This window comes from Sylvia atricapilla, chromosome 5 (assembly GCF_009819655.1).
Source record: "Sylvia atricapilla isolate bSylAtr1 chromosome 5, bSylAtr1.pri, whole genome shotgun sequence".
Taxonomy (NCBI): Eukaryota; Metazoa; Chordata; class Aves; order Passeriformes; family Sylviidae; genus Sylvia; species Sylvia atricapilla.
This window is the reverse complement of record NC_089144.1, coordinates 62,692,862-62,712,750: the sequence shown is the minus strand read 5'-3', so window position 1 is coordinate 62,712,750 and position 19,889 is coordinate 62,692,862. Positions and strand designations below refer to the sequence as shown.

The window sequence follows — 19,889 nt, the reverse complement described above, 5'->3', positions numbered from 1 at the left end:
AACAGTGAGACATTCCTGAGCCTGTTTTCCAAGACAAAGAAGATGGGCATGGGGAGATGACAGGAGATGAGGGGTTTAGATGCATCCTACTGCAGGCCTACTGTATCTTAGGGCAATAGGTAGTGGTAGTTAAGAGGAGTTCAGGAACATGCTCACATCTCTTGTTCTTCAAACAGTTTTTAAGAAGATTAAGAAATATGTAGTGGAAGAATTAATTGTTCTTGTAACTTCTCCAATCAGAAGTAATCTAAGCTATTAAGTTTCCTGAATAGCAAGTCTAAGATGTGAGTTACCTGTGTACTTGCACTCTCAATGCAGGCATTTCATAGTAGATTACCTTTACCATGAAAAAAGCTGAAAATGATAGTTGATTGACACATTTCTCTATCTGCAGTCAATGATTGATTATTCAGTTTAATGGAACTGAGGTAAAATTTCAGACAGTGGGAAATTGCAGATAATGTGGGTGCTGGAAAATGTACAGGAACTAAGCAGCACCTGGTGAACTTTATTTGGCTGCCAGTGTGCAGCTGTGCCAGGATGGGGCTGGCTCTCATGCAGTGGTAAATTGCCTCTGCACAAGTCCTCCTGTACTGCTATTTTTGCTCACAGGCCAGAACAAGCTGAGTTGATCCTGCTCTGAGGAAGCTGGGGTTAATAAGGCCAGCCAGGCTCCAGATGGAACCCCAGTGGCTGCTCTACCCTGCCCCTCTCCTTCCAGGGCAGCTTGCAGGAACATGGAGCTGTGTCCAGTTTTCAGCTGACAGACCAGTGTGCTGGAGCTGTGTGTAGGGCAGACGTAACTGTTATTTACAGACTCAAACTGACCCTGAAAGCAGGAGAAGGGAGAGACTCTTCTAATCTTTGACTTGTGCCATTGTTTTTGGCTTTTTCCAAAGGTAAATCACAGCTGTTGTCTCACCAGCTGTTCTTTGAGATAACTGTTACCTCTTAACGTTCCTCTTGGCCTTGAGGAAGGTCAAAGTTTTCTTGGCATTCATTGGAAAAATGAAGATAAATTACAAGTGAAACCAACTGTCAAATAATTGTATAAAATTAAGTTTATAAGTTGGTCCTTGTCACTCCTGTATATAAACAATTCAGGGACTTTTCTCATCCTTTTCTCATCCTGTTAGATTGCAACTTGAAAGCATCTCTATAAATCTCAGCAAGGAGGGCAAGCATCTTAGTACCCTCTGCCCCATTCTTCTTGACATCTCACATTTGTCTTTTGGTTTGGAAATTTTCTTTGTTCCTCACCTTTGAGCAGAGAGGATTGATTTATTGTCTTCGTAGATCTTGCTCTGTGATGTAATACATTTTCAAATCTGCTCAGCTAGAAAGTTACTGCTCTGTTCTTTGCCCAGTACTTTCAACTCATGCTATTAACCCTTCATTCTTTCCCATTAAATCAACATTTCATGGATGAAAACAATTCATAACCATATTAATGGAGACAACTTCTCTTTTCAAGTAAAGTCAATAACCGCTTCATAGACACGTTATCAAATTCCTCAGACTTGGTGGAGCAAGTTCAGTTGACATTGGGTAGCATAACACAAAGACAAATAGCCTGAAAAATTTTGCCCAGGAAAGAAGGAGTTTTGTTGGCCTCAAGTGATCAGTGGGATGCTAGGAAAGGTTTGTTTTAACAGACTGAAAAAGCCTCAATCACACATTTGGTCATAAACATTTACTGGCAGATTTTCATTTGTCAAGAACAGATTTTCCCCAATGTTTTCATATCAGAAATGCGAAGTATGTAACAGTACCTGCTGATTGTTTTGCTGTTTGGCTCTCAATTTTACCCTTTCAGATAAAAGGGGAAATTTTTTTTTCATTGATTAACTGAACCAAATGCAGTTAAAAGTCTGTTATGCTTATCTAGGGATTCTGAGTAGTTTTGGTGTTTGAGAGCACCGAGTAGAGATTAGGAATTTACTGAGAGTCAAAATGTGCTGAAATGTTCATGGGTTCTGAGCAGGTGGGACTGGAAATGCTTGCGTGTAGATTTTTCACTGAGGACAATGCTGATGTCAACAGAAGGCAAGCCCATCTCAGACACAAATAACCCAGTAAAGCAGACCTGTGTTGGTTAGAGTCACCCAGTTCACAGACTGGAGGGCAGAGCACATCTTGTGACACCAGGGAAATTTGTTGTTTTTGTGGCTGAGCCAAAGGGAGGCACAGGAAAATACTCTCTTTTTGGTGAGATTTGCTCTCAGCAGAAAATTTATAGCAGCACATTCAGTGCTCATGTGAGCAGATGTAGTTTCTCTGAGCCTTTTTTTTTTTTTTTTTTTTTTTTTTTTAATGCTCTTACATCAGGAGTCGATTAGCCTGATTAGGACTAGGCTTTAGGTTCCAAAGGAAAATCAGCAGTGGCTAATCTGTGAGAGAGGAGATCTCTGAGCCCTTTACATCATCATTGTGCAAGTGGCTAAAATGTCAGGAAATGAAAAATTGAAACAGGGCTAACATACAGCACAAGTCAAACCTCAAATTTCCTATAGAGCCAGTGGTAGGTGTTGTTGGATAGTGTCACAACACTCTGCAAACACAAGTCCTGCTGAATTCAGTGAAAACTGGCATGTGAATTTCTGTGTACAATAGCTCCTCTTTGCCATCTCTGGTTGAAATGAGCGCTAAAATTAATTTCTTTGTTATGGGTTCATGGAATTGTAAAAGAACTTGAGATCAGCCAGCTCATCCCCTGCCCCAAAGTGTTCTATTTCCTAGCAGCAAGTGAAGGTGGTGGAAAAATAAGATAGTCTGTATTTAATGACTTTATTGATGATTTTCTTGGTAGTGTCAGAAGACACACTAAAAAGTGTAATCTGTCTGTACCCCAAGTACCTTCTACATAAATGACACGCTGTCCTTTCACTCTGTAGCTTGACTGACAGGCCATGATATTTGAAAAGTACAGGTAACAGGCTTCTTTCAGTGTGATTTTAAAATTTGTTTTTCCTTTTGCTAGTACAAGAGAACATGTCTTTCTTACCTTGCCTATATAGCATGTGGCATTTGAATTAGTAAAGACTTTTATGAGACTTTTAACCTTCAGCAGAGTATTTCAAAAAGAAACAAACATTTACTTAATACACGCAGGAGTTCCTTAGTAGAAAGAAGTCATTTTATGATTGTCATGACATTAGAGAAGGGTGTTATAAATCCTCCAAAATACTTAAAAGGATTAAATATAGAAGGAATAAAGTTAGCTCTTGCACAGCTAAGCATAAGGACATAAGAAGATAAGAAGCTCCTTTGAATTTGAAATGTGTCTATGTAAGCCTTATGCATTCTGCTTAGCTCTTTCCTAGCATATTCCTCAGAATTTTCACTCCTGGAGGATGCAGAACAATTCAGTCATCCTAAGACGTGTGGATCACTAGATCTGGTCCTGATCTGAACATGAGCCAGGCTCCATGAGCTTTGCTGATGCCAGCTAGAATGGTGTTTCACACAAAGTCAAGGGAGTGCGCTCACACCAGAAGTTATTACTCATTTTGCATAATCCTCCCAGAACCTGGCTCACTATTCAAGTATTCTGCCAAATGTAGCAGATCAAGATGCATCATAAAATGTTTGCACCATGTTTGAGATATTAGAACAGGATCATAAATCAGGCATTTATGTTGTTCTGGAAAAGCCTGTCAGAACAGTTTCTTCTGAATTAGTGAAACCTTTCCGTACCTTTTTATCACACAGCATTCTATCCTTATTTCTTTCCTCACTGACAACCTTTTATAACCTGTCAAGGTTCACTTTACTTTGGACTTCTGCAAACTGTTTTATTTAGAATAAAGCATTAATTTCTTTTTTTTTTTTCTGTCATTTTGTGTCTGCAGTTAGCCTGATCTATCTGTTGCTCAGACGCTGCTTATTTTAGTTGAGCTTTGTGCTGAAATGACAGACCCTTCTGTTTGTGACTCAAACACATTGCCAGCTCTTGCACTCCTCTGCAGAGACAATCCTGCTAAATGAGAGTGGCAGAGTATTCTTTCTGATTCCATTTCTGCTTCCAGACACAATAGTGCTGGCACAAACTCTGCATGTATTTTTCTAACCCATGTACTAGACAGTAGGTCCAAACCCTTCTCCTCTTTGCTGAAGCAGGAAGAAACCAGTGATTTGGGTACACATGCTTCTTACCCACTGGAGGTCAGCACAGATCTTCACAGGAGCTAGGGAGAAGCCCTGTGGGCTGATGTGAAAGGGAAATGTTATAATAGTGGATATGAAGCTCAGTGTGCTATGAAAGTGTGTTGCTCTACAGTATCTGATGTCATCTCAACACCCTTGACAGCAAATTACTTGCATGTTCTTCTATTGATTGAGACAAAGAATAGAAGGGGGGTTTGAGACATCTACATTGTAAAGAGAATTAATTATTGGCATTGAGCTTGAAGTAGCAGCCAGTTTAAAAAAAATCCAATTCTTTCCAGGTACATGGAGCTCCCTTGTCTTGTTTTTATGGTTTAGGGAAAAATAACCCTATTCCACCAAACAGGTTGAGAATCAGGTTGAAGCAAGCAGGAAGGATGATAGGTCTGCAAATCCTGCTGGAGACAAAAGGTAATCTCCAGTAGTTTTCTGTTGGGTCAGAATTTCACTCACTGATTCTAATGTTTTGAAAAGATCCTGATGACTCTGTTGTGTGCCAATCTGAAATCACACAGTGGAATGAAAGGCCAGAGTGCTCCAGGGAAAATGAGGAAATCTTGAGATCTGTAAATCTCAGTAAGCACTACTGACTTAGAAAGCAGGGTTGTCTTGTTGAACTACTTTCGTGAAGCTCCACAAGTATTATCCAGCCTAAAGCTGTCTTCATATTTTGTATGTCACAGGAAAACACAGCAATGAGGGATTATTTGGCTTTACTGTTATTTAATAAATTAATAACCATAACACAACTTTGCCAGTGATTAATGTGGCAACTTCTTTGACAGAGAATTGATAAAATAATTGAGACAAAACAATGAAACTGACCGTATCAAGTTCTCCCTTTTCCCTACAAAAAGCCCCAATCTCACAAGCATTGTTCAGAAATTGAAAAGACTTTCTTACAGCTCTTTCTTGTATGTTGTAATGAGATGACATTGTTTTTATATAGATAGAAGTTTTTGGATAAATTTTGAGTAGCTGTATTGATTTTTTTCATGTTAGATGTGAGCAAAACAACTTCATGATGAGCAGAAGAATGAGAAGTACAAGGTTTAAACCCAGATCCTGAATACAGCCCGTTACTGCTGTCTGCTTAAACAAAAAATTTGTCAGTGCTAAGGAAAAACAAACAAAAATGTTTCCAGTGCTTCTTCTGAACAGGAGAAAAAGGCAACAGCCGATGTCACTGCGATCAGAGAAAAAGGTGTTTCTGTCAGATAAGGCACCAAGAGCACATTCCTCACTAAATCTCTCCCTGAGATGCGTAGCCTGTGTACTGCCGTTACTAACCCCTTGCTCTGTAATCTCTCTGTATATATGTCTAATTTATCAGTTTCTTGTAGATTGTCAGCAGCCTGCTGCCTCCATACCGCCACACGGCTCACAACTAGCCAGGGGGCCAGATTGCCAGACTGTCAGGTAAACTCCACTAACTCTCCTCTCTTTGCACATAGCTGCATGCACGCCTGCCACCCTCCTCCTCCTCCTCCTCCTCCTCCTCCTCAGAAAAAAAGCTCTTCACTTTTTCCTAACAGCAAACTTTTAACAGCTTGAGGAATCGTGGTAATTTCTGCAGTGACAGTACCAACATGAGTCACAGCATTCATGCACTTGCTTCCCTGTAAAAATATGGAAAAAAGGCAAAGCTGGATCATACAGCTCTCATTTGAAATTTTATGCAGTTTCTCAAGGATGCCAAAATAGCAATGAATTTATTTTCTTGCTAGAAAGGTTTACTTAAATGGAGGACTCTTCATTTCAGGGGTAGGTGTAGGCTTCCCTTTTGGGAAGGGGGCATTTTAAAGGCATTTTACTCCCTGGCTTGGAAAGTCAGACCCAAGGCAGTGGATTTTTAATCTTGTTTTTAAAAGCAAACTCCTGGTGCCCTTGCTCATAGGTGGTGCAAAGGCCACATCATGCTTCTGGGGATGGCTGAGTTCATCAAGGCACAACCCCAAACCTAAGTAAAGCAAAAGGACGTTACAATAATTTTATCTGTTCTTGGTGTATTCTGTGCAAATATTCACTTATGTCTATGCTCTCATTTGAAATAAGTTACATAATTTTTAGGCCTTTGCCTGAACTCTAGTGACCAAGCTAGTACCTCTCTTTTATTGTCTACAAAGTGGAAGTAATATTATCCTCTTTACTATGTAAGAGCAATATGAAAATTTTACTGAGAAGTTGGTGTAAACTCATTATAACTGAAAAGTATAATTTACTGATGTGCAGTTTGCAGTTCTACAGCTCACTGAAAAAAAGTTTACAAGTTACATTTTAAATCCTTAATCCACCAGTAAAATGATGCTGCTGTATTTTAGATGTTAGAGTAATTTCAGATTAGCAATAGGTGCTTTGGAAACATGGAAGGTTAATGTCAACAAGTCTTATTTTAACCCTATTTAATTAAATTAAAGGTTATTCTGTTCCTTCCAGAGCTACTCTCCTAGTGGAGAATATGCTCAACTACCATCCCTCTCTAAATGCTAGCCAACTATTGCTTCTGTAATTTTAAAACATCTCAGAATGGAAAGCCTCCTGATTTCCTGCTGGTGTACATTTATCTGCAAACATTTCCTTCTTCTGATAATGTAAAATGTGGTTAATATTTTAAAAACTTCGGGTCAGTCATCCTATGAGCAACACGCATCTTACACGCTTAGCTGAAAAATTAACTTTCAAGTGGCTACTGTTTTTTACCACTAGATTTGTACTCATCTGGTGAAGTCAAAACAACACTGATTTTGATATATTCACACTGCTGCCTTACTTGCCTCAGCCACTTTGCCTGCCCAGCTCTGTAAAACAGTGAAGCATAACAATGGATTTAATGCAAGTCAGCATGATGACATAAATTGCTGAGTTGTTTAAATAAAGTAATTGGAATCTGGAGTAAAATTTGAGGGCATTTAAGGACCAATTAGACTTACTGAGGTTTGGATTTTCTAAATGGAGCAGAGAAGAAAGCCAGGAGCTTGTCCAACCCTTCCTTGTCCTCTCACGGTCCCTACTGGGATGGCACATATGATTTGTGTCACAGAGTGATGCCAACTGAGCATCACCCTGCCCAGCCCTGAAATCACCCCTTTTAAGAGAGAGCTGTGCTTGTTTTTCAACTCTCTGACACAATCCCTGCAGTAATGTCATCTCTGGCATTTCACTCAGGACTAAATAAGAGCTGGTTAAGGCATGTGCTTCACACAGATGTTTTCCACATGCTGTAATGTCTAATTGTGTTTAAACCAGTTAACATACCTGACCACAGCACAGGTAGATTCACAGAAAGCTTTCCCTCATTCGTTATCTATACGATGGATTTTAAGTGGGACTTGTGTAACTCTGGCATTTTTAGTAATTGTGATTCCAGTGTATAGGCTTTTGTAAATCTCACTAGATAAGCAATGCAGTTTCAAGCCAAATGAGACTCCAGGGCAGGTCTCATCAATTTATTTTATCTTTATATTGGGGTTTTTTTTTTGCTTGAATCTGCATGTTTTAACTGAAACTTGGTTGGAGGATCTGTGAGAACTTTCTTTAAGAGATTTTTTTAACTAAACTGATGCAACAGTGCATGAAAGTCTCACTCTGCCCTCCATGCATTACCTCAATTTCTAGGTCTAGGGATATGGGGCAAGCAACCAAATCCAGGCCTGCCCTGAAAATTCCTGGATGCTGTTCCCTCTTCCCAGCACCTGTAGCTACCTGTCTGATGGACAGTATTGGACAAGGCTAAAATATTGATCATTATCCAATATTACAAAGATTAAAAATTCTGTTGAATGCAGTAAAAACCTCATATTCATTATCTGAGCCCAAAACTCTAGGCCCAAATTATCTATTAATAAAAAAAACAAACCACAACTGCCCAGTACCTCAAATTAAATTAATATTGCCTTTTAATATGAAATAATACTTTTATAAAATAGGAAATAATCTTTTTTAAAAGGTAAAATATGTGACTTAACGCATGCAAATTTTCTGCATTGTGAAAATATCATTGGTCTGTTTATATTTTCCTTTGCTGATTTGTTACAGTTACAATCAGTGCCAGACAATGTTGCATGTGAATGACATCTCTAAGCCAGAACAGAGTACTTGCAAACACTGAAAGGCCTTGCACACTATTTTCTAGTTAATTTTAGAAATACATGATTAATGTATTGAGTGCCAGGAAAAAAATTAAAGAGCTGCATAAAGCCAGACAATAATACTAACACGAAAAAATTGCACAGACTTTATTCATTAATAGAATGAATACATCCCCAAATGATACTGGCACTTAAAGAGATGTTCACAAAAAATCTGCAAAAAACCAAATGTTTTTAAAACTATACATATCCCATTGGGTGAATGTAACAATGTCCTTCCTTCTTCTCTGTTTATAATCAAAAACTCAAGTTCTTCAATGTCTCTCTCTTGCTTTGTGTTATTAATCTGCTGTGCCATCCTCTGCTGTCTGTGACTGTCAATGTGTCTGATAGCTCAGCTCCAGGACCTGCTGCCACCAGCACCTTTACTGCCATAAAAAGCACATTGAATGCCATGTATCACTTGCTGATTCTGATGTATTTTTAGCTTATGTACTGCTACAGTAATCTGCATTAATGAACTGGATGAATTTTGTTTCTAAAGAGAGGAAGGTATAACAGCAGAGTTTTAGAAAAAGATTTAAATCTATTGGAGCTGCAGGTGATGTGTTATATATGCTGCTATAAAGGTGGTGCCTGATAGCCTTGAAATTTTTTTTCTCTTCCAAATGCCCCTAATATTTATTATTGGTTGAAAAGGAAAAGCGAGACAAATTTTTCTATTTCTTCTGTGCACAACGTGTGCTTGTATTTCAAAGTAAGAAGCAGTGCAGAATTACTGGGGAAAGAAAATGACTATAACTCTAAGCACAGTGCTTAGAATTGCTAATCTGAGCATAGCCTGAGATAGTCTGTAATACAGTTTTTACAGTCATGGCTGGCTTTATACTGAAGGTCATGCAGTAAAGTTATTATGGTTGTTTATATTTGTGTAGAGGAGAATCTTACGTGTCTCCGAGAGGTTCTTTGAGGCCACTCATGCTATACATAACTAGTTGTAACTACAGCCATTTCCTCACCAGGCCTCTCCCTCAGAGCATGAGCATCTTTTGTTGCCTTTTTTTAAAGTTAGGAAGGAAGCCCCAAAAGACAAACACATCTCTGCTAACGAGCAAGGAATGTGTGTGTTGAGTTTCTGTTCCTCTCTGGCAATTATAGGAGTCCTGTTTAAAAAGAAACAAGGCAGCAAGGGAGAAGAGTAAGCCAGTCTTGGTAGTGTTGTATAATCACCTCCTTGTTTATCTTCCCCAAAAGTGATGTTAAGATTATAATTCAGTTTTCTGTCTCTGAAGGAATTAAGACTAGTGCTTCTCTTAAGCCTATCTTGAAAACTTAGGAGTTGCTGAAGCCAGGAGCTGGCTCTTGATGAGTAGCTCAATTTGAGAGTAAATACAGACCTTTTGGGTCAATCTGCAGTCCCTCCTGACACAGTCATTAGTGTGGAACAGGTAAAGATCTTAGTGAGATCTCTCTGTGGATGCTGCATCTGCATGTGGCAGAATATGACAGAAGGAAAGGATGGATATGGCCATGGAAAGAATGACTTCTTCTGGGGGATCATGGTCCATAGCACTACACACTGCGAGACTGAACTATTAGATAGCTGAGCATAAAACTTTTTTTGTGGAATCCTGAGCTTCTATAACCCCTCTCACCATCCACTTTGCAATCAGGAAACTCATCTTGAGGAGCATAAATGGGAAACAGAATTTAACTTAAGACATGCTTTGAAAAATGATTTTTTAAAGCTGATTCTATCAGCTCCAAATAAGCCCAGAGGTGCAAGGACTGTAGCTCCTGCTGAATTGTAATACCTGTATATTTGTGGTCAAAGCCTCCCAGATTTCTCTGATTTGAAAATACGGATATTGCCATCAAATTACTTAATGGTGATGGTGCACACTTCTTTCTTTCTTCAGTCAAACACAATGTCATCTCTTTGTTTCCTTAAGTAAATGCTACATGTGGAAACTAAAGAGACATTTTCAGTACCATTGGCATTTCCAGTAGCAGTTTTCCAAACGCCTCTGGCATTTCAAATTGATTCGTTTCCAGCAATAGGCTAATTGCATTCCCTCAGCCAGCACTCCAATAGTCTGTGCTGCAGAGATAATATGTAAAAGAACAGTTTCTAAGGAAGGAAAACAGACAAGGCAAATTTTCTTGAAGACAGAGATATAAATGATGGTGCTTTATCACACATCACACTGTTGAGCCTGGAATAACTTCAACACTGTAGAACATTTGAAGCATTAGGGGAAAAAAAAAAACCTCTTCCCAGACACATTAAAGAACTGGGGTTTGTGGTGTTTTTCTTCCTTATTTTTTTTTCTTTCCCCCCCCCTTCTCTTTATAAATGACACTTTCTTGCATTTGTTTTGGTATCTTGATTTTCTACAGCTCTGCACCAAGAACTGGGGTGTGTTTGTGTTAGCTGCCCCTTTTCTTTGCTGCTACTCCAGCCCCTGTAAGCTGGTTCAGATCTATATGGCACTCTATGCCAGTGAATGCTACAAATGCACTCTAGCATCCTTAACAGGTGAATGCTGTTACCAGAAAAATTGTACATGAAAAACAGTCAAATGACAAAAGTATATGACAGAATCAAAATTATTCAAAGAGCACAAAACTCCAAAGAAAACAAAGCATAAGAAATCCCTGCACTTCGGGAGTGTCAGTTACAAAATATGTAATGGTTAAGGGGACTGATGAAAGCTACACTGTATTTGTACAAATGAAATATTAAATAGATCAAATTCAGTAGGACATCACATTTTCACAAAGCTGTGAAACCTGATTTCCAGCCTGGCACTGTCCTTCATTTCCAACAGTGAATCAGCTGCATATAGAAAATCTTGAATACTCATGTAAAAATGGCACCTGCATATTGTCCTTCAGATTTGCTGCCCCATTTCACTGACACATCTTTTCTCTACATGATCTTTGTCATCCCAGCATACAAACATCCATTGTATACAGGAGCTGTGAAGTGGGAGATCTGGACCACCTCATAAATGCATCCAGGTGTCACTGACTTGCTATGAACTGAGAGCTTTCTTGATGTAACCTGTGCATCTGAGGATTTGGATTTAGAGATGAGGCTTCACCCCCTTTAAAAGTTCATATCCAGCTCTGTACTATTTACATGCTTGTAAAAAGTTTGCCTTGTGTTTTAAGCACTTTTTCTCTTTTCTTTTTAATTTTCAGTCCTAATGCTCTTCCAGAAGAGCAGCCACATTCCAGCTCTCAGTGTGCCCCTCTCAACTGTCTCTCTAAGCCTCCTCCTTACCCCTAATCTTCATATGCAACGTAAGAGAAAATGCAAACAGAGTGGAGCTCACGCAACAAAGGCTGGGGTTGTTCCCAGCAGGCGGGTGGACAATCCTGCCTTGTTGCTGCATTGGCAAGTCTGGATTCATATCCCCTGCTCTGGCAACTGAGGGAAGGTTGAGAAGAAGAACACAAAGCACAGAGCCCAACCTATCGAGAAGACTTTTTATGGTTCCTCTGATTGTACTCAAAACTGTGCTATCACAACTGAAGTGTAGTGAAATTTAACATCTCGACTAAACTGTTCCTCCCAGCTGCTTGGCTTTACCTCTGGAATGATGAGAGACTTAAGCCAATGTTAAAAATATATGTTACAAAACTCCTACCCTCACATCCTCTAAGTTCAGCCATAGTAACCAGTTCAAATTTCCTTTTGTCTTCAAGGGTGTGATATTTATTTCTTTCTTCGTTTGCACCAGATTTTTGTGTTTATAAAATAGTCTTTTTTTTTTTTTTCTGTGAGAGTTGTATTTAACAAATTTTATTTTAAAAATCCAAGCAGAAATAGCTTCAGTGAAGAATGACTGTGTTAATATTAAAGAGGCTTGTTGCATTGGCCAGCATATGGCCACTTTTTATTGCACAAAAATGTTGGAAATGGGTTGAATTGGAATGTTAACAATGACTGTATATTTTGCTACTGCACTGATATTGTTTATGCACTTGTTTTTTTAATTCCTATTACACTAGCTTCTGGTTTTGTTCTAGCTCTTCACTGAAAGATAATTATTAAGCCTAAGAAGGAGATGAAAGGATAATGTACTGATTTGTTTTCAGTTGTTTGCTTGCATTGTAATTATACTTCTTGCATCATGAATTGGTGCTGTTTTTTGGGATTACTTTCTATTTGGTATCTGAGAAAGAAAATCTAAAACGAGTAAAATGCTGTGTGCTAATTAAAAACATTTTTTCCTCTCACTCCCATATTCAGGATCCTAGCTCGAGGCCTTACCAGGAAAGGCTAGCTTGAATGGGGAAGTCGTGTGCATTTCGTGTGAACTATTATTTATTCTGTAGTGAAAGAACTCATGCAGGTAGGATTGATGGTGTGGATCAAAGTCAGCAGGACTTTACTGTAGTGCATTTTTTCCTTGCCAAAAATCAACAGACACAGAACCTTAGCTCATGTCAGTTTATGACAAATACTCAGGTGATCAACACTACACAGACTCTATCGCAACAGTGCACAGTGTTCCTAGTTAAAGATTCTTTCCTGTAAAAGCTGAGTAAGCCTGGTTTTTTTTTCTTAAAAGCAGTGAGTTTCAGAACAAAATCAAGAATAGAGGAATTCATTTTGCACGGTACCTGGCAGCAAGGCAAGTGGCTAAGCAGAGGTTTGTGGTTCAGCATCTTTGGGTTTCCCATCTTGTCGTCAGCTAGAGAAACAGTGCTGCAGTGCTGCCTACTTGCTGCTACCTAGCAGGCTCCTTGTTTTGTTTGGTGGCCTTAATTTATTTACAGAAGAGAGGCTTAGATATTTCCACATGTCTTTATTCCTTCTCTGCAGCAGAAGTGTGACAAACAAGTGGGAAACACAGTACAGCCTAAGGTATGGGGCAGCTGGGGGGAAAAAAATAATGCTGCAGGTGTGGCTGGAACAATTCTTTCAAATTCTGCCTGAGTCTGAGAAAACTAAGTCTGTTTTTTTAGTAACAGTGCTTACCAAATGTTACAATACAGAAAACATCAGCAGCGGAAAGAATCGGTGACCACTCAGTGTGCCTAACAAATCATTATTACCATAGTACCAAGAACAAAGGTGCTGTAAATAATAATATTTAACGTCATCAACAATGTCTGTCGTGTAACCTTGGCAAAGCAGCTGAGCTATTGTAACAAAACACTCAGAGATAGAGAAAATAGGAACAAACTGATACCCGGTCCTGATCAGATCAGATAGATAACACTCAGCAGTGTTTTGACTTTGGTTTCCATGAGGTTCACATGATTCTTTTTATATATCTTTACATTGCCATTCAGTATATAATAAAACTGCCTGTTGTCTTGTCATAGAAAGGTCAAGTGAAACCTTGTTCAGCTCTGTCATGATGTCTGACAATGAGTTTAGCTGCTATTTTGATTTTTTTTTTTACAAAAACCCCACACTATTTCGTCTGAGGCAAATTCAGCTTTCAGAAAGCATCTCCAGATTCCTGACCTTGTCTGACTGGTGTATGAATGAATATCTGCAATATCCAACAAAGACAGCTACAGTACAGTGATAGTAAGAGAAGGAATTTGGGTAGCACTTTGAATACAGTTACCACTGGCTGCACTCAGAATAATTTTTCCTATTTTCATATCCAAATCAAAGGCATTTTCCTAAACTTTAGTTAAGCAGTAGTTCAGCGAAATACATTTCCTTTCTATATAGATACAAATTTATTGGGAAAAAAAAGGGTATCAAGACAGTTTAGAAACATATGCATGTCCATCTGGATCAAGAGTTATGAAAGAACATTCAGTGATATAGAAGTTGTGGCCCTGTTTTATAGAAATAAATTTTTTTATTCTCTTAAAGTTTTAAGTTTTCAATTTACATTTTTAAATATGTAATAAAATGTAATTGTTGGAAATGTGAGAGAACTAGAAACAAACTAATATCGATGTACAAATGGTTGTTATTGCATTGTAAGTTAAAAAACTCTGTAGGTCCCTGGGACAACTTTTGTCAGTTAACCAGTATAAAATAAAATAAAATACATACCTTGAACTTAAGATGAAAATTTCTTCTTTATTATATATTGATTGATAACATAAAACTGTGAGAGATTTTGTAGGAAATATTTGCATACCGACAAAACCAGAAACAAAAGTCTGGGGGTTATTAAGGGTTGCAAAATATTACATTTTTCCCATTTAAAATTAGTTAATGTTGTGTTGATATCAATTCAGATTTTTAAGGATTAAGAAAAAATGATACATATATTTGTAATGGTTGAGGGTACTTAGAAACACTATGATGTGTTCTACTCCGTAAGGAAGCAATTCAAATCCTGCTCTGACTTTTGTGTCTGAAGCACAACTTTTGTTCTTTATGATGGCCTTGAAGTTTCTTTGGATTTGAAACAGCCTACTCAAAATAGAGTCATTTAGGTAAAAACAGAGGCATTTTGGTTTGGGTTTTGTTTTCTGATGTAGTGAAAAGTTATTCCTTGTTCAGTGAAATGATCTGCTTGTGGAAATCCAGTTCATAGGAAATGTGTAAGGAAAAGAAGAAAAGGAAAGAAATAGAAATAAAAACAAATATAAAGGAAAAAAAAGATGAAAAATAAATTGTAAAATGTAATAGTATGGGAAAATATATTTTCTATCGATCAGAACATATATGGAGGTTTTACAGAAAGAGGACATAACCATTTTTCATGCTAATCATATAGAATTTTCTGCCTTCGAAATAGAGGCAATAGTGATATTCTTTCTGATTGATCTGATTGACAGGTTGGCATCTCTGTGCTTTCTCTATCCACATTTTTCACAGCAAATTAATGTAATCATAGCTATACAGCAGAGTTCGTAGAATGAAACTGTAACTAATTTTCCAAATTTTAATGCCAAGTTGATTTTCAGTTTGTTTTTTTTAACTTTAAAAACAGTGACGAAGTTGTTTATGCCATTTACCATATTAATGTGTGTACATAAAGGAGATTATGTTATGAAATAAAACCTCACTTATGCAATATGACCTCACCTCTCAAGGCTGCTCACCATAATTATGTTGGAAATACTTAATTTTACTTGTTAGTAAAATCTGACCCAGTCCTTATCCCACTGGGAGCGACACCCAGAGTCCAGAACCCAATTTTGGTACCAACCTTATCATTCATCCTGCAATGCCAAAGTCAGTAGCTGTGCTGCCAGCTCCACTTACAGCTGGATTGATCATCGTCATCATAAGGTATAGATTGCATCAGCTTTTCTGAGGTCTGTTCCTTTCTTTGGCAGAAGATGCATATCCACTGAGGTTACACTAAATCTCTTTCTTGTGTTCTTCAGAAATCTTCGGTAAATTTCTTTCTTTTGTTCCTCAGAAATCTTAGTTTGAGAATGGCAGGGAGTGATGTTTTACCTTTGAAGTAGGATAATTGCTATAGTTACCTCTTTAAAAATTCCAGTCATCACTTTTTCTTCAGTTTTCCTTTGCTATGTGTGCAGTGAGTCTGAAAGGGACAGATACTATTCAGACTTTTTTAACCATTAAGGGTTTTTTTTTAGTGTAATTAAACATCCTGTGGAAAAGAATTTAAAAAAGCAATTGCCTTCTGCCTTCAGGCACAAATACATCAAATATGCAATGGAAAATGTGTGCATGACATTGTTAACATCGTGTAGCTTATCCATATCCATAACTTAGCTAGAAAATTCTTATTTCTTGTGTGATATGCATATTCCTCTTGCTAGAAGGGCAAGAGAACTACCACAGAGAGTCTATGTCTTTCATTTGGAGGCACACAGCTTAAATCCTTATTGGTTTTTAATCTGTTTCCTGTGGAGTTCGTGAAAATCCCCTTTGTAAAATGTAATGGCAACCAAGTGACAAAGTGACAAAAGGTAAAGGACAAATCCAATATTTCATTACAGGAGTTAATGTGTGGGCAGACTCTGGGTGATGGAGCCTTCTGTTTTTCAAAAGTATCTTTCTACAAAGCTTTCTATTTGTTTTATTATCATGATCTGCTATAAAAGAGTGGAAAGAGTCCATGTTTTTTCTCAGTGTTAGTGATCTGAGTCTTTATTGAATTTGTGGTTACTTGATTTCAAAAATATTTTGGAAAATCAGTCAACAGAAGCATTTGATAAAAGTTTCAAGTAGACTGGCTTGCTAGCTAGTTGGTATTTTAACAGCTATGAACAAGAAATAAGAGTAATCTAGCTTATTTTATTATTATTTCTTTCACAGATATGGCTGTGTGGACTGTGCCAGTGGTTAAATTAAGTCCATTTTATTACTTATTGCCCTGTTGATTTTCAGCCCTGTGGTTTGACTGTTAAGGGGTTAATTAACTCGATCCTTTGTAAACAAAAAAAAAAAAAAGAAAAAACTGATGTTTTGTGACTTTTGTAATCTATTGAATGTCTCCATTTGCATGATGTTCTGTATTTAATGAACCATACAGATTGCTGTGTTCCTTTCAAAAGAGTTTTAGCATTGGTGGAGTTTGTGATAAACACAAATTTGTATACTGTATGTTTATTGCTGTAATAACTCAGCTACTCCTACGTTGAATTGACATTATGTTGTCCTGCCTTCTTGGGGTTAAATGATGAAGTGTTTCTAGGTCGTGAAGAATATAAAAGTATCTATGTTCATTTGCTAAAGACTGAGTATTGGAAACTCTTCTTGTTGCTACTTTATGCTAAAGGCAAAAAAGTTAAAATAATTCTTCTTTCCAGAAATGCATTGTTTATTTTTAAAATTGAAGTAATTCTCATGTTAACTTTTCCTTGTCCTTGTAGACAATCCTAGATTAATACCTTGTGAGGGATTCATAAAGTCTGTGCTTGTACATGTGTAATATGATCATGCAGTCAAATGGTTGGGAAAAACACTCTAGTGCTGAAGAAACTAATTAAAAGAAGCTGATATACTGATTCTTACATCTTTATGTTCCAATTAAAATTACAGTGTAATGCATAACTGTTCCAGTGAATAAACTGGCCATTTTTGTTCATTTAACACAATTCTGTCTGGTCTGCTTCTATTTACAACAGTTTGCAGTGCTTCGACTTGGCTTAGACTTTCACAATTATTTAGCTCTCAGAGAAAATGATTGTAAATTTAAAGGTATCAAAGAGGAAAAGGGAAAGAAGGGAAATCAACATTGAAGGAAAAGGGAATCAATTAAAGCCAAGATGCTTCCTCTGTTTTCTGAGTTTGAGGCAGATACTAAAATACAGTTTCCCCATATAGTGCTTCCAGCATATTTGAGTGATCTCTGAAATGCTGCAACATCTGCATAAACTTTCAGTGCAAGAATACTCTGTAAGATGCAAACCCCCATCCTCAGGGGATGTGGAAGCAAAAGAGCTGTAATCAACATGAATGTGGCTTGAAAAAGCTGTACCATACCTGCTTTTTTACAGTAAGAATTATCCTTTTCCCATGCAGAAGAGCCACGTTCTGAGAGCAAAGAGGTGAAAATCACCGTGCACTGATCCAGGAGCTCAGCCCTGGCAAGAGGGTGGCTGCTGCAGCTCCTCCAGTGTACCTTGCTGTTCACAGGGTCCCTGAGGGGTAGAAGATGTCTAGCTTTAGAAGTTGGTCAGGAAGATTATGGAGGAAGGATTGCATCTCCAAGCCTGCTGTGATGTTTGGTTCAATGGGAAATACTGGACAGCTGGATTGGTTTTTGGCTGGCTGGGGAGGTGCTTTGGATAGTAACACAAATTGTGCATGGTGACAGAAATGGAGTCTGAGAGCTGTTATTTGCCTAGGTTCTTCCCACTTGTCTCTTTTCTTCCTTTTTCTCACCATCAGGGGTTGTTCTCCCATATAATCTTTGCTCATTGCAAAAATGCCTTGAGCAAGTGTTCCACAATCATTCAGAAGAAGTGTGACTGCTAGAACTTTTACACTGGGTACTCCTTTTTTCAGTTTTGAATTAAGAGCTTCTGTGAGTTGAAAAAAGAAGGGGAAAGCTGACTTCTCAAACGTCTTCAGCGTGTTCTGAAAGCAGTTTCACAGGGGACGACCTCTTGTGGGAATGTTCTGATTTTAAAGATGCTTTGAGAAACTTCTAACCCATATTGCTCCTTCCCTTTCACCTTCCTCTGTGTCATCCCTTCAGCTGGTCAGGGCTCTGAGAGGCAATAGTATGAGTAAGGTCATTAAAATAAACTGGGGGAAAAACCCAACAAACTGAAAAAAACCCTCAAAAAATGTAACTTTTTTTCCAAAGAAAAGGTCTGTGTAATTTCTGCTTTGGGAAGAACCATTACTCCATATACTGGTGCAGGAGGTAACTTCTGACCATTGAACTGTTGGTTTTCAGCTATGTATATGCCAGATTTTGATGGAAAAGTTCCTGAAGCTAAAGTTTACAGTGACTGTCACAGCAAGTCTTGGTTTCTGGATACCTTCCTTAATAAATCCTGCAGTTATACATAAAGAAATACAGAGCACTTCCAGTTGTACCTAAAGGCAGCAGGAGCTGTGGTTTGACTCTCCCAACACTATAAAACACTGACAGGGCACTGGTAAGTGAGGCATGCAGGAAAAAAATTACTGCATAATTTTGAACAACGTTGAAAGCCAGGTTTTATTTGACCAATAATAAGAACAGAGATACTAATTATGAAGAGGACCTGACAGCCACATCTTCTAGCAGCCTATGACTGACAAACATAGATTTTATATATAGAACAAGATAGAGGGGAAAGATGGAGCTAAAATAGATAGTCATAATTATGTGCATCCTGGGAAAAATTATTTGGAATAAAGCCAGTTCTCATCTGTTTGTTTATGGTAAAGGCACAGGCACAACTGCTTTCTTCTCAGTAGAAAGTTTGAGTGATTACCTCGATGGAAGAAGAAAGTCTTAACTTTGCCCAAAAATAAGGCTCAGTGCTATAGTTGTCAACTCAGCAGAAGCTTAATAACCCAGTAAAAATATTGACCTTTGCAAGAAGGATTTTCTTCTTTCCTTCTTGACTAGGGTGGTATAATAGAAAGCACATATTTCCTTCATTGTTATTTATATCTTCTCTTGTGTCATAGTTGAAGTATATGATACTTCAAAAGTATGATTTCTTGGCTTCTTTTAGACAAAAAAAAAAGTTTAATTTATTGTAATAACAAATTATGATTGAGAAAATATTATTTGTGAGAAAGTTTTGTATGAGAGGGGGAAAGAAGGACTTTCATATCCTTTAAGTGAGTTATGAGGAAACTTTGGAAATAAATAAGGAGACAGTTGTATCCATTTAAATTAATTCATAGGACTTCCTACCTGTGGAGGGTTTTCGTATTTTTAAGCATTGATTATGTCTCTCAAGGAAATTGATTTTTGCTGTCATATTGGTTGAGGTATTAAAACTGAAGTAATTTATTCCAATTGGAAATGTGATATGGAAAGTGACATTGAGTGCAGAACTCCCTTGAAGAGCAAATTCTGAATGTAGAGGATGTGAGCCCAATATTTGGTGACCAGTTTGTTATTCAACTTCAGCCTTGCAGGCCATAACATTAAAACCTATATAAACACACTTGATACAAATACCAACAATCTCAAAGTCCTACACTACTGAAAAAGAAAATGCTTCTGTGAAGCCACCATGGCTTTCAAAGGTTTTTGTTATCTTAGA

General features: G+C 37.8%; 1 protein-coding gene across 6 annotated transcripts in view; it reads left to right on the top strand.

Annotated features, from left to right (window-relative positions):
* The window catches only part of BICD1 (BICD cargo adaptor 1), a 167,166-nt gene extending 149,899 nt beyond the window's left edge, over positions 1–17,267 (top strand). Inside the window, exons 9-11 of one of the 6 annotated variants that reach the window (XM_066319749.1) lie at positions 130–138; positions 5,511–5,586; positions 11,463–11,642. In XM_066319749.1, coding sequence (XP_066175846.1) covers positions 130–138; positions 5,511–5,586; positions 11,463–11,550 — 173 coding nt within the window. In that variant the 3' untranslated portion in view covers positions 11,551–11,642. Of the gene's footprint in view, positions 1–129; positions 139–5,500; positions 5,587–11,462; positions 15,591–15,625 lie in introns of those variants that run through there. The other 5 variants (XR_010743673.1, XM_066319745.1, XM_066319751.1 and 2 more) reach the window with 5 other exon arrangements.
* The last annotated feature ends 2,622 nt before the right edge of the window (positions 17,268–19,889 follow it).